The 22,804-nt window shown below is 40.6% G+C and overlaps 1 protein-coding gene across 9 annotated transcripts in view; it reads right to left on the reverse strand.

Moving 5' to 3' along the window:
• dlgap1a (discs, large (Drosophila) homolog-associated protein 1a) overlaps positions 1-22,804 on the reverse strand; it is a 654,490-nt gene that overhangs the window by 169,628 nt on the left and 462,058 nt on the right. For all 9 annotated transcript variants that reach the window (XM_080194324.1, XM_080194322.1, XM_080194325.1 and 6 more), the window contains one exon: positions 8,419-9,446. In XM_080194324.1, the coding sequence (XP_080050450.1) occupies positions 8,419-9,375 (957 nt within the window). In that variant the 5' untranslated portion in view covers positions 9,376-9,446. The remainder of the gene's footprint in view (positions 1-8,418; positions 9,447-22,804) is intronic.

Raw genomic sequence — 22,804 nt, forward strand, 5'->3', positions numbered from 1 at the left:
CTGCTAAATTTATCAAAGACAAAGAGCAAACAAATCAGTGGGTTGTCTCCATCTCTGCTGCAGATGTCAGGACAACACCTAGAAGAAGTGATAACCAAGAAAAGTGAAGAAATTTGATCACAACTGGTTGCACAGGTGAAAACATAATTGTCACAAATTAAACATCTGCAAATATATTCACTTTCACTGCATAATATTTACTGTTTTTTCCCACATCCTTCTAAAGGCTTTGCACCCCTCCCCACCAAGCAGTTCTGCAAACAAACCCCACAAGTGAGGGAGAAGGGTCTACAGCAGGACTTTTCAGAGCCTTGTACAAGCATTCTCCCAGATATACTGAGTCTTCATTCACTGAATCCACCTCACTGGTCCCTAATATATTCAATACTGCCAGCTGTGGTTGCCTTTTAGCGTTGAGCTGACCTGACCTATCTCTCTGTCCACGCATTGACCCAAATCCCAGGCAATACCTGTGCCCATCCAACATGAAGCTCTACTCACTTCCAATTATGTGGAATTGCCAGCATTGGACCGGGGTAGGCACAGTAAGAAGTCTCACAACACCAGGTTAAAGTCCAACAGGTTTATTTGGTAGCACAAATTTTCAGAGTGTTGCCCCTTCATCAGATGAGTGAAGAGTTTGATTCATAAACAGGGCATATATAAACACAAACTCAATTACAAGATAATGGTTGGAATGCGAGTCTTAACAGGTAATCAACCTGTAATCAAGTCGTTACAGGTGCAGTCAATGTGAATAGAAAGTGGGTTAAGCACAGTGGGTTAAGTGGAATGAATTTGTCTCCAGCCAGGACAGTTGGTGAGATTTTGCTAGCCCAGGCAAGTCGTGGGGGTTAAACAGATAGTGTGACATGAACCCAAGATCCCAGTTGTGCCACTTCCAATTAGTTATATATTTCATCAGCTCCCCAAGACTTCTCCTCCCCCAATCACCCATATCTTATTCCCTTTTCATTTTACATACCCATGAGAAGATGAGTTGGTGAATATAAAGGCCAATTTTGATGGATAGGTTGCCACCAAAGCCAACAGCAAAGTTGCATATGCCAGAAGCCATATCCAGAAGCCCTGAGAGTGCCTTGTGATTTGCATGAACTGAACGTTCTCCATGCAGATATGGTGCGCAGCAATACGAGCTTTAACCCCTGGCATGTCACCTTGAAGGCATAGTGTTGATTCCAGTACCTTTATTGTCATTTATGTGCTAGTCAGAGGGTAAAGTTAAAAGTTTTTTAGTCACAGGTAAGACTTGCATTAACACTGCAATGAAGTTACTGTGAAATTCCCCTCGTCACCACAGTCTGGCTTCTGTTCAGGTCAATACATCTAACCAGCATGTCTTGCAGAATGTGGGAGGAAACTGGAGCACCCAGAGGAAACCCAGGAGAATGTGCAAACTCCACACAGACAGTGACACAAGCTGGGAACTGAACCTGGGTCCCTGGCACTGTGAAATAGCAGTGCTAACCACTGTGCCACCGTACCGCCAGACGATAGTTTTTAAAAAACTGAAATTGTTCATTTCCATTTGTTTTAGCTTAGAGGAATTTTATTGGTGCTGTGGTGCCTGATGTCAGCATTCACCTTCGGGGCTGAAGGGATTGAAATATTGCTGCAGAAATCTGAACACAAGGGGGAAGTCCTTTGTTCACACCACAGTCAATAAAATGCTCAAGGTGACATCAAAAGATCAGGACTGTATGCAGATTGTTGCACAGTGTACAAAAATTGGTTGCAGTGTCAAATAAAGGATGGTATGGTATATAGGTTTGAGAACATTGTATTCTGAGCACAAAAATCAAGTTTGTCACTCTCGTGCAATACTGAGAAAGTACTACACTGTCAGAGTCGCTGTCCTTTGGATAAGAAGTTAAAGCAAGACCCCATAACCACTCAGCTAAATGTAAAAGATCCTTAGGGTCTTTTATCAATAAAGAGCAGTTGAGTTAAGCTCAATATTCTAGCCAATATTTATCCTTCAATAAACGTCAGAAAATAGTTTATCTGTTTTTCATGTTGTTATTGTTGGAGGTTACTGTGTGCAAATTGACTGTTCCATCTCCTACAAGAGTGACCCCCATTTTTCCTTCCTCTGTTTCTTAGGGTCTAGGAGAGGGCGGAGTACAGATAGTGCCAAACGCTGAGGCCCAGACAAGGAGTGGTTCGGGCTCTGTGCTTTAAATAGAGTTTCTTGTGCCAGAATGAGCAGCCAGAGTCACAGTACATTTGGGATGGAGAGTTGAATTTTTTTAAAGCCAGTCTGTCAGTGTCAATTTCACCGAGTTGCTGTGCTGCTGCTTCTGACCCCGACAGCTTTGTGGATCTGATTTCGTTTTTGAAAACCCATCAGAAACTGAAGCTGTCCAAAGGACAACTCAGTATAAAAGCAAAATACAGCATATCTGGGAATCTGAAACAAAAACAGAAAACATTGGAAAATCTCAGCAGTCTGACAGCATCTGTGGAAAGAGAATAGAGCCAACATTTTGAGTCTGGCTGACCCTTCATCAGAGCTCCATTACATTAATGATGATTGGAAATTTTGGGTTGCAGACTGCAACAATATGAAAACTAATCACCGCGCACATTACGTCTGAGCCAGGGTTTTGTTTTCTAGGAGGCAGCTAGTCTGATGTGACTTTGTTATTCACTCTCCACATCCTCTAACCTTCCTTTTCTAAGCAATGATCTAATTCCTTACTAAAAATATTCATAGACCTTCCTTCAATAATGATTTGTGGGAGAGAAGTTTGGATCTTAATTTTCTATTTACTTGTTTTTGTCATTTTCTTGAATTGTGACCGTGTTGCTGATCATTGGAAGCAATTTGTCACTATTTAGCATATTGACTAAACCTGTAATCTTTCTCACTAACAATTTCAAAAGCATTAACTGTCCTGACCTGTTCTCAAAATGGCCTTGATTTTTCTCAAGCTTTCTGCAGCTGCCTTACTGTAACTTTGCTGGAAGTGCTACGGAACCCTATTTGATATATTCAGGTGGCACATTGCCAGGAAGTTCAAGACCCTGAATCCTCGTTTCTGATACTTACACAATTGGCATTTATCACTCTGGGTATGTTTGAACTGCTGGTCCATACCATTGGGAACTGGGCTGACACTGCACAGACTCATTTCCCTCAGCAATTTGAAGCTGAAACTATGTTTACATCCCATATGTCTATATGTCTGGGCTGGATTCAATCCCAGATCCACAATGTTTGCATACCTACTGTAACGTTCAATCTGTATGTTGTACCACGTTATACATTTCGATGTTGCAGTTACGTCTGGCAATACTTTCCTTTTGAAAGCTACAGCCTTTACGTGAACAAAGAACCTGCATTTATACCCCATCTGTCAGTATTTTAGCTCATTGGAGCAGTGGAAAATCCACACTTGTGTTGAAATGGGGCAATTGTTGCCAGTGTTTGAATTCAGGAATCAGAGTACATTGCTAATCTATCAGACTGATATCTCTCCTGGCAGAGGTATTCTTATGTAACAACTCTAATTGTAGTCATAGTGCAGCAGGATTCTTACATTTTAATTTTAATGTTTATGACACAAATCCCACAGGTGGGTTACAGTGCTATTTGTTTGATTTCTAGAGACTGTAAAAATCTCATTATTAGTTATTGAAAATTCCATCTGTAGTCAGGCATCAAAAAGCAAAGCCTCTGTTTGTGCTTATGCAGATGTCTGCCTTCTATTCAGCAATGGTGTGAACGGAGACGATAACCACAGATCTTTCGCACAAGCTTGCCTGGTAGCTTAGTGCTTCATAGTGGGCGCACAGTGGTTAGCACTGCTGCCTCACAGTGCCAGGGACCTGGGTTTGGGTCCCAGCGTGGGTCACTGTGTGGAGTTTGCACTTTCTTCCTGTATTGACGTGGGTTTCCTCTGGGTGCTCTGGTTTCCTCCCACAGTCCAAAGATGTGTGGGTTAGGTGGATTGATCATGGCAAATTGCCCCAAGTGTCAAGGGGACTAGCTAGGGTAAATGCTTGGGGTTGTGGGCATGAGGCCTCGTTGGGTTTGTGGTCGGTGCAGACTCGATGGGCTGAATGGCCTCCTTCTGAACTGTAGGGATTCTATGATTCATGCACGGACGTGCCACAAAAGACCAAAGAAAGACAAGCAGTGTGGAATATTTATAAAAAAGAGACGTAACACGGGATCTCAGTGCAGAAACAATTGTAGGTACCAGAACTCTGTACTATTTCAGTCTATCTTTGATTGGCTGGGTACAGATGTTGCAGGCGATTTTCCATCCTTGCTGCCCTTGAGGCAGATTGCGCTAATCTGGGAAAATTGCTTCAGGGCCTAAAAACAGGTTTCACGCCTGGTGCCAAATGGCTTGCAATCTTCCTGGTCCCTTTTTACTGGCGTAAACTGGGTCTCATCCAGAAAGGATGCAAAGCTGATTAGCATATTTAAAGTAATTTTTAAATATGCTTAGCCCATTTGATACCAGATTCTCCCAGCTCGCGTGTTCATCCAACCCTCAGATGCAACAAGAACCTGGCGAGAATCACTACTAGTTTCTACTAGCGGAAACCAGGCGTGATGGCCATGCCAGGGGGGCTCAGAGATCATTGAAGCCCCCTGGGGGCAGGGTCCTGGTTGGGCAGTGCCTACCTGGGAGTGGGTTTGAGTGGTGGTGGGACCTGATTGGAGGTCATGAAGGGGTGGGAGATGAAGTGAGGACTACGAAAGGGGGGGCATGTCAGAGGGCAATGAAGGTGGCCAAAGCAGGGAGGGGGGAGGCATGTTGTGGGATGCCACGATGGGGTGGTGGGGCTGGGCAAGAGGGTTGCAAGGGGCGGGTTGTGAAAGAATGGGGCATAGAGAGGGGAATTTTGGGGGTCATGAAGGGGACCTATAGGGGGTTTTATGCAGATTTCCAACACAAGTTACACTATTTATTGACGAAACCTAAATTGTGTTACATACAAACTATAAGGATGCTCTTGAGCTTGATGCCAATGATGCATTCACTGCTACTCAAGCAGAGATTTCCTTCTTTACTCAGAAGGTAGTAAGGGAGTGGAATGCCCTGCCTGCAGCAGTAGTGGACTCGTCAACTTTAAGGGCATTCAAATGGTCAGTGGATAGGCATATGGATAATATTGGAATAGTTTAGGTCAGAGGGTCATTGGATTGGTTCCACTGGTCAGTGCAACATCGAGGGCCGAAGGGCCTGTACTGCACTGTAATGTTCTGTGTTCTATGCAATGTACGTGGAATTTTATCTGATGCTTAAGTATGAAATTAAGGGAGAAAAATAGAAAGGGGATTCACAGTAGGGCTCATTGGTCACTGAAAAATAGACCGATATCACAACACAAAGATCATGAACATCAAATTTAAAGAAAGATCAATCTATATAGGAACATCATTCCTCCATCAAAGGCTGGCCTAATTACTTCCGTGGCTGTGTTTACATTGAATTTTTCTTCTACACCCAACCAAATGAACGATGAAATCTGATTTGCAAAGGGTCTATTTTCAAGTAATCCGTCGAGCCCGAACCACTTTTCTGCTTTATATGTTTGCCATTTGGAGATGTGTTGAGATATATTGTTGGAACAAGAATCACAGCCTCCCACTTCTGAAGTTACTATGTTGGAACAGTGCAATGATCTCTCTACTAAATCTGCACATTTACTAACTCAGGCATTTTACCTCACTCACCTGATGAAGGAGCAGCACTCCGAAAGCTCTGATTACATATAATCCTGTCGTCCTTAATCTGGCGTTGTGAGACTTCTTACTGTGCCACCCCAGTAAAACACTGGCATCTCCACATCATTTTAATTTATGTTCTAGGTTGGCGTTAAACATTGAGATTTTTTTTGAAACAAACTTTTACTTTTGAACTAAAGGTAGAAGCAAGGAAGCAACCTCCTTGTAGATGAAAGCAGTGAGGTGCCTTTAGACTTGTTGAGGTTTTTGTACACTGATCTGCCATTTACCCATTGTGGAGATCGCCGACGTTAAGCCGTGGGGTATAATTGGCTTTTTACACTTATTCATTAAGAATATGGAAATACATTTAATATAACACTGTAATTTTCAGATGAGATTTAATTTTCAGAAGAATTGTAAACAAGGTTTACAAGTCTTCTTAATGAAATTAATGGAAATTATGAGCTGGTTTGAGAATTAATTTGACATTTAGAAGCAGAAGCAATGAGAAACGGGAAGAAAATATTGTCTGGAGGCAGTGACTAGTCAAGCATTGCAGAGCAATGTTGCAGGCACCCAGTTATAACTCCCCTGCTGTGCATGCTCTTCATAACTTAATTAGAGAAGAGTGCTTATAATACTGCAAAAACTATTGATGAGGTAAGATATGTCGCAAGTCACAAACAATAAGGAGACCTGCAAAATCAGAGAGAATTAGCGATTAAGAAGACGAGCCTAAGAAGACGACATTTTGCCGCTACAAAATGGGTGTAAAGCAGCTGTAAAATTCCATCCTATGAGTCATTATGAAATCATCATAAGCAAATTAAGCACATAAAATATTAGTGTCATGAAATTAGGATTTTTAAAAAGCCAATTCAAGGGATGTGAGCTTCACTGGTCAAGCTAACATTTATTGGCCATCCCTAACGGATACAAGTGAGGAATGCATTTTGGAAATTTTTGAAAGCTCACAGGGCACAATGGTCTATGATCCTTTGAAAAGATCAGAAGCATGATCCTGTGAACGACTAACTTTTGAGTCTGACATCTCTGGTGAAAAAAATACTAATGAGGTTTAGTATAAAGGAACTAATTGAAAGACTCCCATTAAAAATAAAGGCATGCGGAATTTACAATATGTCATGAAAGGATAGATATAAAAAAAACTGTAAAACATGAAAGCTGGAGCAATGTGGCAAAGAACAAAGCACGGGAAACAGGCCCTTCGGCCCAACGAGCCCGCGCCGCCACGTCTTCCTATACCTACCTTGCCTGTGTGTATGTGAATGGAACCCCTAATGTAGCCAGATTCAGAGGAGAATAGTGTCAATTTGGTACACCAATCAGCCTAAGAGCACATCTTTGGGGTGTGGGAGGAAACCGGAGCGCCTGGAGGAAACCCACGCAACCACAGGGAGAATGCGCAAACTCCCACAGACACAGGCCCAAATCCATGTATCTGCACAGCTAGCAGTGCTAGTCACCGAGCTGTTGCGGCGCCCGTCTGAACTTATGCCATTTGTCTTTTTTAATTCTGCCTTTGACTTATTGATGAAATGGAATTTTGAAACTGTCAAAACATACAATTTATAATTGCCATTATGGCAGCTTTAATATTTTTAATGTATCAGATTCTGATGTGATAAAATTCAGAGATGTAGAAAATATGATACATTCAATTAAGGATGAATTTTTAAAATCTATAAAATATAGCAAATTGTGGCTTTTAGTAGTTCTATGCCTTAAGTTTGCAAGTTATCTCAGAACTGACATAAGTAGAGGAAACCTGCTTTTTACGGTCTTTTGCATGGAGGCTGTGCAATGTTAATGTGCTTTTTGAGACTTTGGCAGGTATAATTCAGGGACAATGCAAATAATCAGGGAAAAGGAAATGTGCCCGTAGTGATACTTTGGTGAAGGATTCGAACAAATCAGTTACAAGCAAATCCCCTGTAAAAGGAAATTGCCACAATTCCACTCTTACATCATAGTTTTCTCAAAACCTTCTAGACAATTCTATTGTAAACAGAATGTGTGGGATTTTACTCCCTCGCTCGACCCAAGACCGGAAAATCCCATCTAAGATCAACGGACCTTCCCATTGTCTGCCCCTCACCTGCTCCAATTCTTGTGGCAGGCTTGGCAGTAAAATTCCAGTGAATATCTAAGATTTTGGATGACATATGAATGTATCAGAGAATGTGCTATCCCAAGAATGGGACACTGGTTTGAGGAGATTCAAAGACTTTAAAGAAATTTACAACCAGGAAATAGCTGAACACATCAAAAGTCGATAATATTGCAAAATGTAAGGTCATGTAATAACGTATACATTCATCAAGCGTGTATTGTTAAGCAGGACAAAAATAGGGGAAAGAAAGGTTTAAAAGGTTGAGGGTTAGCTGTTATTTATCCTACAACCTTTGATTTCATGAAAGCATCATATGCAAAGATGCCAAGATATATTTTCAGGTGATTTATGCAGTGCAGCTATGTGTTTGTAAGCAAATAAGATGTAATTTGCCAACAACTTCTGTAAAACCAATGTCCCTTAATGAAATTGTCAATATAATAAATGGAAAGCAGATTCTTTCCAGTTTTGATATATATGTGTTTCCAGCACAGTTCACAAAACAGGCCCATGGCACATGTTGTACTCTAACCTCCTAAACTTGCAAACAGTTTTTGTAGCAATGGATGCATACCTGGAGATACTGGCACGAACGCTCTTTCTGACATGTTTCCGCTTTCATGACAGTTTTATTATCAAGATTCACCGAGGATTTCTGATAAACTTCATGGGCTCGGCTCACCGTTAACGTTGAAGACCATGAGCTCTTCTTCATGATTTGTGTGTCAACATTCAGTGGGATATTTACACAAGTTGTGCATTTCATGTCATTATTGCTCCTGGAAGTTTTCAATGTCTGCTCACTGATGGTATTATAAGCTTCCATGAAGTACTGAGATGTTGAACGGTCAGGACATCGACCCATGGTCATCACATTTGTTGGCCCGTGATAAATGCATACATCGCCATCCAAGTTATCATCTGAGCTCCACCACCCTGAAATATTAGATTTGTTCTTCAGTTCTGACTTCCTATCTTTGCTCTTGCTGCGCTTGCCACGTTTCAGAGCGTGCATCTCATCGGGACTTGCTTTATTGCCATTTGTGTGTCCTTTGGAAGGCCCTTCAAGAGAATGTGACTTTGTGAACAGCTTTTGCACTGAATGAACCAAGTGGCGGATCCTTCCTGGGCTTTCACTCCGCTGTTCCAGGGCTGTCCGCTTATACTGTAAAGTGTGGAACCCATCACGACGGATAGGGAGTTGTCTCTCAAACTGGTCCAGGAGGTTGGCAGGGATGCGATTGGGTTTATTTGATGAAGGTGCAGGTGCCAGGGCACATTCATCCTTAAGGTCATGCTGTGAGCTATAATGTCTTCTGGGAAAAGTACTACTGGACATTTGGTCATTGAAAGGAACCATGCATTCTGAGTGAAAGGAGTTCCGCTGACTGCAATAGGCATGGTCTCCAGCGTGGGAGTCAACTGGATTGAGTATGTATGGCTTTCTCTCCTGTTGGTGTGACAATGTATCATACGAAGGGTCAAAGTTTGTTGCATGGTGGTGGCCTCGGCTGCTTGATAACCCTTTCATTATTGTGGCTGAAACTTTTCCCAAGTCATTTAACAACTGTAGTTATTATCAAGAGACGTCTTGAGAAAGCCCTAAAAAATTATAAAGTGAGATAACGGATCAGTAACATAATTTCTTATTTCACATTTTGGGTTAAAATGGAACACTACAATAAGACATATCACTGAATTATTGAAAACAGTTTCTAATTCCTGGACCCCAAAGCACATTTCAAAAGCTGACAACATTTAAGATTAAAAATTCTTCCCCACCTGATTCTTATTTCTATCCAATCATTTATCTTTAACAAAGTATATTTTATTTTGTTAATGAAATTAGTAACGAATTCTTATAAAAATAAGATCAAATATATGCAGACATCAATAGGTGGTTAGTGATCATTTGAAAAGTAGCCAGGCCATTACTAAAATGCTGGTAAGACAATTTGAGTCCAATTTTCACCAGTTCATTGTGCATTAAAAGGTCCAGGCAAGTACAGTTTGATGCTAGGCACTTTAACTCTAATTTCCTGGAAACTTTACCCTGTAAATGGCCATATTGACATAGATACACCATTACAATGCTTTAAGTCTCCAGGAAAATTTGGGCTTCAATGCATTGTTTCAAAATTAATTACTTAGTTCTTAGACTAATCCAAATAATACTACAGATGCTGGAAATCTGAAATAAGAATAGAAAAGAGCTTAAAAGACTCAGCAGCAATGGCAGCACCTGTCAAGGAGAAATAGAGTTAATGGCCTAGGTTTTCATGGAGTAATGGAAACTCCATGGCTTATTTAAAATGGTGAAGAAAAACTGGATCCAGAAAACCTGACCTGATTTCTGACAGACCCTATTCTTGCCAGTAGAGGAACTAGTCCGGGATATGACTTATAGAGAAAAGCAGAACTCAGGAAGGCCACTTTGCACTGTGTTAAGTTCAAACAAACCTCCCTTTTGATAGACTAAGGGCCTGATCTCCGGAGTGCGAGTTACGATTATTTTAGATTTGGCGTAGATGCTGATAAGCAGCAGATAAGGTCTGTAGAACTGTCAAGCTCTCAAGTTATTTAAATGGCCAGGTCTTTAAACTTTGGGAGAAAATCTGCCTACCTGTGTCTGTGACTTGATAAAAAAAATCTATGCTTGGAGTTTCAACTGATGGCCAAAATTTTCCAGCCGTTCCTGCTGATAGGATCTTCCACTCCAGCTGATGACAATGGCTCACTATGGGTTCCCTGCTGATAAAGGGTGCAAACATCAGGAAAACCTTTCGACAGCAGTGGAACTGGCAGACCCTGCTGCCAACAAATGGTGGCTGCTTCTGCTACCGCAAAACACACTGTGGCGGTGGTGGTGGTTTGGGGTGGGTGGGAGGTCGAAAACCCTGTCCAAAGTTTGTTGACAAAATCCCAAGTGCTATCATTACAGTATTATTACTGCTTCAGTGTTTCCACAGCTTGTCATTATCATAGTGGTGGGCTGTAACTTCATACTTACGTACGAGAGTCGAGAATAAATCAACAGAGAAATGGAGGCACACTTTAAAGGGAATATTTCACAATACTCAGAATAAGTATATTCCTTCTATAAAGAAAACTTCTAAGAGTTGCACCTACCATCCATGGATAACTAGCAAAGTTAAGGAGAGTATCAAACTTAAGGAAAAAGCATATAATTATGTAAAGATATGTGGCAGGTAAGATGATTGGTCAGAATATAAAGAACAGCAGAGAATGACTGAAAGGTTAATCAAGAGAAAGAAATTGGAATATAAGAGGAAGGTAGCTACAAATGTAAAAATAGTAAGAGTTTCTACATATTTAGATATGCTGCTTAGGTGAATTGGCCATGCTAAATTCTCCCTCAGTATACCCAGACAGGTGCCAGAGTGTGGAAACTAGGGGATTAAACTTCATTGCAATGTTAATGTAAGCCTACGTGTGACACTAATAAATAAACTTAAGAAGAATGAGTGTAAGTAAAATGAGTGTTGGTCCTCTAAAGAGTTGCAATGGGAGTTAATAGTAGATAATAAGGAAATGGCGAAGAAAATGAACAATTACTTTGTTTTTGAATTCATAATAGGAAGTACAAAAATATTCCAGGAACTGCTGTAAGTCATGTGGGAGAGGAGAACTTGGTGAGACTACAATCAGTAGGGAAGTGGTACTGAGCAAACTGATGGTGCTGCGGCCTGACAAGCCTCTGGGTCCTGATGAATTTCATCCTAAGGTCTTAAAAGACGTGACTATGAGGTAATAGATGTATTGGTATTAATTTTCCATAATTTGCCACATTCTGTAAATGTGCCATCAGAGTGAGGCAGAAAACAGAAAATTATAGGCCTGTCAGCTTGATATCTGTCAAGGGGAAGGCGTTAGAACTGATCATTGAGGAGGTATACCTGGGCACTTAGAAAAACTTAAGGTAGTTGGCAAAAGTCAGCATGGTTTTGTGGAAGGAAACTCATGTTTAACCAATTTATTGGAGTTCTTTGATGAAGTAACATGTGCTGTCGATAAAGGGGAACCTGCAGACGGATTGTACTTGGACGTCCAGCAGGCATTTGAGAAGTTCCATACTGCTTTCTCCAGTGCAGTGCCTCAGCCAATTAGAGTCAACGTGGCAACGAATTAGCCCCCTTTCCTCCATTTGTATAAATTATTATGATTGTTTGAAATTTGACATTCTTGCATTAGTTCTGATGAGTACAAGATGAAAAACTTCAGCAAAATGGTTCCTTTGTCAGCAAAATAAAAACTGACAAATAATTAAATCAGAAATAAACTAAAAAGTGCTAATATCTTTGCTGCCATTGTAGAGTAGATGATAAGCTAAGGCTGGAATTTTACCGGCTCGCCCACCCGGATTCCGGGGCAGGTGAAGCTCACAGAATGGAAATCTTTGTTGGCCTCGGGCTGGACATCACAATCTTTCTCAGCAAGGTTGCAAAATCCCACGCTGAGTGTCCAAACTAATTTTGAAATATATTATAAGCACCAACGAATAAATATTTTCACGTTTTTATCATTTCCGTCCCTTAAACCCATATGATAAGCACATTTATATAGTATTGAGTAGCGAAATGGGTTACAGTGGTTGAGCGTGGCTGAAAATCAACTCTGGTAGTGAGGCAAATCAGGCAGTAATGGGATTCATCACACATTATACATGGAACCCTATTTTCTTACCCATCAACCTCATGATGGGTGATCAGACAGACATCTGTAAAATTATGAAAATATTTGATAAGGTATATGTACAGAGGATACTCCACCTCTGGGAGAGACCAAGGCTGGGGTCAAAAATATAAAAGTCTAATAAATCCGCTAGAGAATTTGAAAGGAACTTCCTTTTTCCGGACAGCGAAAGAATGTGGAACTTGGTTGAGGTGAAAAACAGACACATTTGTGGAAAGCTGGATAAACATGAGGGATAAAGGTTAGTTATGCTTAAGGAAAGAAATCTGAGGAGGCATGTGTTGAGTATGACCACTGACATGGGCCAATTGAGCCAAATGGGGTGTTTCTGTGACGTACATTCTCTATTATCCTCTGTAATAGTGAAAAAAAAATCAAGGGTGCATTTTGATTTGAATTGATTTGATTTATTATTGTCACATGTATCGGGATACAGTGAAAAGTATTGTTTCTTGTGCGGTATACAGATAAAAGATTCATAAAATACATAGGGAAGAAGGAAATGAGAGTGTGCAGAATATAGTGTTACAGTCATAGCTAGGGTATAGAAAAAGGTCAGCTTAATTAGATTATGGGCAGTTAATTCACCACCATCTCTTGGTGTCAGCACTGAAGTTAAATTTCACCCCCAATAATTAAGTTCACAGGACTTTCATCTTTTGTTTTGGGGATCTTATGATGCAATTCCACTTTGAAAGTAGGTAAACTGGTTGTGTCTATAACACACAAAGGGACTTATCTTCTCTATCAATGAGGCCATTAGATTGTAGGATGGAATTTAATTCTGGAGCAGGACACCCATCATCTGCCGTGAAATCTGGTGGTATTTGCGTCAAAACTCTGGAAGACCTGATGGAATAAAGATCCTAATTGATAGCAGCAGGAATCCTTCAGTTGAGGCTTCTGGCTCCTGAGGGTCATTAAGTGACAGTACTTTCCCTTTTGGGATGGATATCCCACACATCCCGTTAATCAGATGTCAGTAGCTGTACAGTACCAGCAGTATCATCAGGACTGATGGACACTGTGGATGTTGCAATGGAGTCTACTCAGAGGCTAGGCAGACACAGGTTAATTGGAGTGGGATGGAGTGCCCCAGAAGGGATGGGGGGGTGGTGCACCAACCAGAGATTTGAAAGGCTTCTGAAAACCTACTTATTTGAGGGTTCTAAAATTTAGGGGATGCTTGCTGAAGAGTTGGGAATATTTTAACAGGTTATTGGTCAATGTTTTGAAAGCTTCAGATGTCATTATTAAATGCTATAAGTTAGATGAGTCTTTACCGCAGTGATGAAAGTCCTGCAAAGGTAATTACGTTGACCAGCATTGTTAAAGTGTAAGTTGTGAGTGGCAAAATAGGCAAAATGGGGGAATTGCATGAAAGTGCTTTCAGAGTATGTGGGGGCACAGGGAATATGAAGCTTCATGGAGGCAGCTGAGGAACATGTGCGGGCGTAAAGGAGGTCCTGGGTATATGAAGAGGATTGGGGGTATGTGCAAGCATGAAGGGAATAAGGGAGTAGATGGAGGAGATGCAAAGTGAGGGTTAGGGGCATAAGATGGAGAACTGGACTGATGTCCTGACAAAATGAGGTGGCCTTCCGATCAACTCAGACTTCTCTGGCACTGCCTTGGGAAACCTGAAAGCTGCCGACCCATGTTTCTGGTAAATTAATTTATAGCAGGAATGGTTAGAAGTGAAGGGCTAGGGTTAGGGCTTCCCCAGTCAAGATATGGCCTGATGCATTTCTTGACCAGCCCCAGAACTTGCTTTGATCACCTTTAAGTGTTTTTTAAACTGTGTTTTAGGAATTTCATTCAATGAATTAACTTGTTTTTTTCCCCACATACACTGAAATCCACAGGCCTTGGTGGTTAGTGTTCTGGTAACAGTTGTAGGCCATTAATTAACCCTGTGGACGAGTGAGATATATTGAATTTACAGCACTCCATTGTGCAGCTGGCAGATAGGCTTTAGGCTACAGGTGTTGTGATATGTCATGCCTAATCCAGACTGGATATGTGCCAAAGGCTATATTGCTTTGGGTGACTTTTGGTTCTCTAGCTTGCCAACCTGAAACAGGCATTAAACTCTTTAACTCTGTGTAGCAAGGTCCTAAGCTAGTTTGAGGATTCATGCAATTTTCTGATACAAATAAGTGGAACTTGTGCTTCTCATTCTCCACCTATTTGCACCAACATCAGAATGCCTAACAGAGTACATTTTGGGACCACTGTGAGTGGGTCAGAAAAGAGCCCATATACTTTCAGTTTTTATTTTAGTCATTCCAGAATAATCGCAGTGTTCCATTTAAATCCCTGAGCCTATCTGTTAGCACATCTGACACCATGCCATCCACAACCAGATGTCAGTGCCATTCAAATAAAACTTTTAAAAATATTTATGGCATGTGGGCATTGTTGGCTAGGTCAGCATTTATTGCCCATCTCTTGTTGCCCTTCAGAAGGTGATGGTGAGCTGCCTTCTTGAGCTTCTGCAGTTCCTGAGGTGTAGGTGATGGAGGGACTTCCAGAATTTTGACACAGCAACAGTGAAGGCATGAGCATTGGACAAGTTGTAGTGTTCCCAGGTACCTTCTGCTTTTGTCCTTTGCATGTCAAGGGGCTTAAACTTAGCCAAGGTTTGTTTGGACCACAGCCCAGCAGAACCAGTGTGTGCAGCAGATGCCCTGATCATTTTATGCTCAATTTAGGCTACAAAGGGCTTTGCCTCGAAAGAACCAGACTGCAGATGTCTGCTCCAGCAGGTTTGCAACATATTTGACATTGGATGAAGAACTTAATATAGAAACTAGAAACAGCAGCAGCAGGCCATTCGGACCATCAAGCCTGCTCTGGCATTCATCTTGATCATGGCTGATCATTGAATTCAATAACCTGATCCCCCTTCCCTCCAAATTCCTTGATCCCTTTAGCTCCAAGAACTATATCTAATTTCTTCTTGAAATCAGACAATGTTTTGGCCTCAACTTGTCATTATTGCTTGGAAGCTCAGATGGAACGAGCAAATTGCACAACAGGGGATATTCTTCCAATGTTAGTTTTATGTGTTTTGTCCTGGCAACCAATGGGAATTCAGCTATTAGTTTCAAGTGATACCAAACCTATGAGTGGGTGGAGGCTTTTACGGTGATGTTTCACTATTCCAATCTGATTAACAGATATTAAAGTAGTATTATCTTCATTAGCAAATGTTTATTTCTCATAACAAAATCACAAAAAAATTAGTTGCAATAATTATTGACCTAATTTCACATGACAATTTGACCAAAGTGATATAAGTTTTTTTCTCTCAGCAAGAAACGGAAGTTTGTCAATTATTTCTAATTAAAACAGTGCACCATGAACTAAAAATTTACCTTTGCTAATTAAACAATTATCATCAAAGAATTAAACTACCAAAAAGGTTTCAGGACTCTTTATTTAACTTACTTTGTAAATCAGGATAGCATTGATCCAAATGGACTGGAACAGTTCTAAGTTTTATTTCTGGTCTGTTCTCAGTTAGCAACTCTGTTTGATAATAGCAATGCTATAACTGTCTTTGATTAATGAAAGGAAAATCAAGCAACAGCCCACTCCTGATTGTTAACCAGTGATTCCTGCTGAAAAGTATATATACAGGCATCATGTGTGGACAGGGGTAGATTTGTCTATAATGCCCTCATGATTGCTTAATGTATTGTACTCACTGCCTTGACATTGACACAAAAATGGCTATGTGATGATGGTCGTGCAATTAATATGAACATATTTATATATTTTTGTGTTTAAGGGGAAATTATAAAATCAGCTTTATGCCACAGGCTGTTGGTATGTCCGGTGGGAATGTAACCCAGAGGCTGGGAGAGCAGGAAAATTACTCAATTTAGCTTTGAAAGTGGTCAAAGGATCAATTACTCAGGAGCATATATTGAAAGTGAGAGGGGAAAAGTTTAAAAGAGATGTTAAGGGGCAAGTTTTTCACAAAGGGGATGGTGAATGCCTAGAATGTACTGTCAGAGAAGGTGGTGGAAATATATTCTATAACAATGTTTAAGGGGCATCTGGATAGATACATGAATAGGCAGGAAAAAGAGGGAAATGGATCACGTAAAGGCAAGATAATATTACATTAGGCTGTGTTGGCATAGACTTGGTGGGCCGAAGAGCCTGTTCCTGTGTGTACTGTTCTTAATATATTTAGAACTACCAAATTAAATGAGGGTATAAGGTACTATGTTTGTAACAATATTACAATTTGACATTTACTTTTTATTGGGGCTTGATGTTTAGATCTATTTTTCATCCTTTATATTCCACATCAAATGTATCTTTTCATGTCCTGAGGATAAGAATTTTTTTTTCCTGACGGTACAGCTGTTCTTTTCTCTTTTTCTTTTTCTCTTTCCTTTTAACGTTTATGGGATATGAGTGTTGCAGCCTTTGTTGCCCATCCTTTATTGTCCTTGAGAAGGTGATGGTCAGCTGCCTTCTTAGCCACTACAGTTCCTGTGCCATAGGGAATTCAGGATTTTGATCCAGTGATGGTGAAGGAACAATGATATATTTCCAAGTCAAGATGGCGAGCGACTTGGAGGGGAACCTCCAGGTGGTGCTCCCCGGTATCTGCTATTTTTGGCCTTCTAGATGGTAGTAGTTGTAAGTTTTGCCGAAGGAATCTTGGCCAGTTCCTACAGTGCATCTTGTAGATGATACACACTGCTGCCATTGTTTGGTGGTGGTGGAGGGACGGAATGTTTGTGAATGGGATGGCAATCAAGTTGGTTGCTTTTTCCTGAATGTTTTTGAGCTTTTTCAGTGTTATTGAAGCTGCACTCATCTAGGCAAGTGGTGAATATTCGATCACACTCCTGACTTGTGCCGTGTTGATGGTAGACAGCTTTTGGGGATCAGGAGCTGAGTTACTCACCATAGAACTCCTAACCTTTGACCTGCTCTGGTAGCCACAGTATTTATATGGCTAGTCCAGTTCAGCTTCTGGTCAATGGTAACCTCCAGATGTTGACAAAGGGGGGGATTCAGCAAAGGTAACGCCATTGAATGTCAAGAGGCAATGGTCCGATCCTCTCTTGTTGGAGATGGTCACTGCCTGGCACTTGTGTGACACGAATGTTACTTGCCTGGATGTTGTCCAGGTCTTGCTGCATTTGGGCATGAATGGCTTCAGTTTGTGAGGAGTTGCAAATGTTGCTGCAGTCATCAGCAAACATCCCCATTTCTGACCTTATGTTAGAATGAAGGTCACTGAAGGAGCAGCTGAAGATGATTGGGCCAAGGGCACTATCCTGAGGAACTCCTGCAGTGATGCCCTGGAACTGAAACGATTGAACTCCAACCACTACAACCAACTTCCTTTGTGCCACGTCTGACTCCAACCAGAGGAGAATTTTTCTCCTGATTCACACTGACTTCAGTTTTGCTAGGGCTCCTTGATGCCACACTTGATCGAATATGCCCTTGATGTCATGGGCAGTTACTCTCACCTGTAATGAAGTCAGGAGTTGAGAATCCCTGGTGGAACCCAAACCCAGCATTTCACTGCTATGAATAAGTCACGTTCATTTTCTTCTTTTCTGAACATTGGCTATTAGCTTCAGTGGAGCACACAAAAGAACAGCCAAGAATCCTGGCCAACAGCTCATTAACACAAAGGCACAATTTTAAGACTGTGAAATGATTCTTGTAAGTGCATTATCATATTGCATTTATTTTGTAGCTTTTATCTCCAAGGTACCATGTTTCAAATAATCGTGCATGGTATTTCCATAAAAGACAGGCACTGAGCATTCATAAATAGGTATAGAAGCAATTTGGAAAAGTACATCTCTGCTCAGACACTGAGTATGAAACATTATCCATTCCTGTTACAACTAAAAATATATAAGCTTAAGTCAGATCACGTTCTGCTATGATAATTACAAAGATACTGGACATAATATGGTTCTAAAGGAACTTGTCCAAGTTTGTATCTGCAACAAAGCTACCCTTACAGTTGAAATACTTGCTGTATTTGTTAAGAATAGAAAGGGGAGAAAATGAATTGAACCTTCCATAATCTTATAATGAATACAATCCTCACTTAAGAGATCACATTACTGATCACATTAAAAATTAAAGCAATAAAGCATGATCGGCCTCTGTCCCAAGAAACTTGGTACAACCTATTCAGATGATGGAACAAAATGCCATATCAGTCCAACAGCATATGGTTGATTTATGTTGCCTGTAAAACATCTTTTGCTACTGTTCAGAAACATTAAAAACATTAAACCTTTATGTCTTGTAGACTCTTTAGAAGCAACAAGTTTTTCTTTGAATTTTCAGCATACTTCAATTGCTGAGAATGGTTCATTGACACTGATTCAACATCAATAGGGCTGATTTGGTAGTGTCATAATGCTTTAAATTTACACAAGTATACAAAGATTGACGGTGTTTAACAGAATGTAGAGTTTGAAGGTACAATGAGCAATCAAAGGATTTTTTTTCAAACTGCCATGATTTAGCAATTACTGTAATATTGTAATGAGATATGGTAAGCTACTCTACTCAAATACCCTTTCTATTACAATACCAACAGCAAAGGATGTAGCAAGATATTTGTTCCATTTCTCCGCACTTGAGGACGCTGATGTTCAGTGAGGCAGTTTTACTCAATCCAGGTTAATATGAAAATATTAGCAATTTTAGTCCCCTAGTTTCCACTGACACACGTAGAAATTAGGAATGTGAGATAGAGACATAGAAAATAGGAGCAGGAGTAGTCCATTCAGCCCTTCCTGACTGCTCTGCCATTCAATATGATCATGGCTGATACTGGCTGATAATGATAGGGAGTGGGATAGCTTGATCTTGGGTTAGGACATAGCTCGGCACAACATCGAGGGCCGAAGGGCCTGTACTGTGCTGTACTGTTCTATAATTCCATAATCTGGCTCTCTCCCAGTGCCGGATTTAGGCATAAGCTAAACAAGCTACAGCTTAAGGCCTCACAATCCGCCGGGGCCTCACAAAATTTCAGAAGGTTTGCAATGAAGAGAACATTTAAGAGAGATCTATGAAGTAAATCTATGAGAGAGATCAAGCCAACCAAACGATAAATATGTAATCAGTAAATGCATTCATTTGAAAATAATTTGTATTTTTTGCTTTAAATATCTTGTTATTAAATAATTAAAAGGCATAATTATGTTTTCAATTTTTTTGTGGTGACACAAGATCCTGTTTTGGTGTGCACCTTTGTGAAACCTTTTGGTGTAACTTTTTAACAAGGGGCCTCCAAGTTTTATATAGCTTAGGGCGTCATCAAGTCTAAATCTGGCATTGCTCTCTCCCCACAACCCTTGACACCTTTAAGCTCTGGAAATCTATCTTTTACATATTTCCTTCTTAAATATATATATTAACTTGGCCTTTCAAAGGTTCACCACCCTCTGAGTGTAGCGATTTCTCCTTTTACCAGCCCTAAACAGTGCAGTGGATGCTGGGACAGTGAGTAAATTTAAGGAGGAGTTGGACAGATTTTTAATTGGTACTGGGTTGAAGGATTGAGGGGAAAAGGCAGGAAAATGAAGATGAGGAGCCTTGATCGAATGCTGAAGTGGACTTGATGGGGCGAATGGTCTAAATCTGCACCTATATCTTATGAACTTATGAATAACTGGGGCCCAAGCACTGCTCATTGCAGGACCTCATTAGTCACTGCCTGTCACTTTGAAAAATATCTATTTATTCCTATTCTCTCCTTCCTATCTGCTAACCAGTTTTCAATCCATGCTAATATATTACCCCCAATCACGTGTGGTTTAAATTTTGCACACTTTCTTCTTATGTGGGACTTACTAAAAGTTTTCTAAAGATCTAAATACACCACATCTTCTGGTTCACCCTTACCTGTTCTACTAGTTCCTTCTCAAAAAACTCCAGGAGGTTTGTCAAACATGATTTCCCTTTCATAAATCCATGTTAACTTTGTCTAATCCCTTTGATGTTTCCTAAGTGTCTGTTATCATGTCTTTTTCTCAACTACTGATATTAAGCTAACTGATCTGAAATTTTTTCCCTCTCTCCTTTTTTAAATAGTGGGATTGCAATTGCACCACTAGTCTGCCAGAATTGTTCCAGAATCTACAGAGTTTTGGAAGATAACAATCAAGGCATTCACTATTTCCATGGCCATCTCCTTTAGGGTAGATTGTCAGACCCTGGGGATTTATCGACTTTTAGTCCCATTAATTTCCCCAACACTGTTTTTTTTAGTAATACTAATTTCCTTCAATCCCTCCTTATCACTGAACTCTTGGTCCCCTAGCATTTCTGGGAGGTTGTTTGTGTCTTCCTCCGTGAAGACAGAACTGAAGTAGTTATTTAATTGCTCTTCAATTTTCTTGTTCTCTATTATAAATTCTCACCATTGAGACTATAAGGGACCTACATTTGTCTTTGCTAATCTTTTTCTTTTTACATACTTACAGAAGTGTTAAAATGTTACCTGCAAATTTATTCTGCTATTCTCATTAAAGCTGTAATGATTGTTTTGGTTTTTACATTTCTGGAAGTGCAATATTGTATGAAAACACTGGCCTGGATTATTGTTCCCAAGGTGGGCGTACAGAGCTGAGAAGTCTCCTGACTTGTCACACCTAATGTTGTGAGACTTCTTACTGTTGTCACACCTGCCTCAGGGAAGATTGCCCTGAATAGCAAAATCTACATTCCTTGTGGCAGTGGTTTGGGGTGAGGATAGAGGGATGGGGGAGGGGTTGTGTTGTGTTGTGCAGGCGGTGTGGCCACTCCCCTGGATGCAGCTCAGTGGTGGCCATAGGGGCTGCTAATTGCCATAATTGGATGATTAAAAGGCCCGCCTCAGTCCACTCAGACTCCTCAAGCCCATGCATGACAACTCATCCCCAACCAACTCCATGGCCCCTTCTAGCCCTAATGTTAACTTATTGCCCAACCACAATCCTTTGGCCTTATACCCTCTATGTCAACTCACCCAGTATCCAACATGGCTGGAGCTTAGGTGTCATGAATTAAAATAAAGTTCCAAATATTTACTATAACTATCTCAATAAGTACTCATTCATGAATGCCCATCGAATACATATAAATCCCTTTAATTACTTAATCCCTTATAAAACAAGCTTCTGTATTCATAACCCCACATCAAAGACAATCAATAACCTTTAATAATGCTTTGAGTTGTCAATCTAACTGTTACTCTAACTGTTACACCCCTGCTGTGGCATAGATAGGTTGTGGAAAGCAGTCAAGCAGTGATAATACCATGATGATAATCCCTAGGGTTATGTCAACAAACATTCATTAAAATTGCTAGCATATTTTTCTTTATGTCACAGACACACGTAGACAGTTCCCTGTCTCCCCCGCCCCACTCCCCGCCAACTTTTTAAAGAGCAGGCTACTTAAATAACATGACAGCTTGACAGTTCTATTGACATTATCCACGTTTTGCTCGAAAAATGTGTAACTTGCACAATATGGGATAAGGAACTTTCTCCAGCAAAAAATGGGATCTGTTTGAACTCAGCGCTGAGTTTAGGTTTCCCTCATGTATAAGTCATTAATCCACCCTGTGCCACTCAACATCACTACTAAACCCACCACCCCCACTGCCCCCAACCCCCACACTCCCCCACCCTCACCCACTGAACAAAGGATCTGTCAGAAATGTGAGTGGGACCCCTGCATGTTGGCCATGGCCAACATTTTTAAAGATTTCCACAGTCTCCACTACTCTACAAAAATTGAGAACAATGATTTTTATTTCATAATAAAAATAAAAAGTGCTGGAAAAATCAGTGTGGTCCGGCTGCATCTGTGGAGAGAGAAATATAGCATTAATATTTCAGGTCAATGACCTTTCATCAATCTGTATTTACCTCAGTGACTAGGAAGGTTTCCCTGCCACTAAATTGCATGAGCTAGATTCCCATGGAACCTACATTTCTTTTTAGTTTGGTTTGCCAGTTGTTGTACTGCTTGCTCAGGTATTGTATGCCAATTGTATCCAGATCATAAGAACGTTGAAGATTCGACTGAGTACAAGTGCTCTGCAATTCATTCATAAATAATTCATTCCCATAACAAAGTAAGACTGTGACTGTGTTAACTCAGCCTCCACACTAGACCTTAACCGTAATTGTAGAAAATGGGCTTTTAGCTCTGGATAATCATTCATATTTTTCATCTTTGACCAG

This window comes from Carcharhinus amblyrhynchos, chromosome 8, assembly GCF_965287045.1.
Source record: "Carcharhinus amblyrhynchos chromosome 8, sCarAmb.v2.hapA, whole genome shotgun sequence".
NCBI lineage: Eukaryota > Metazoa > Chordata > Chondrichthyes > Carcharhiniformes > Carcharhinidae > Carcharhinus > Carcharhinus amblyrhynchos.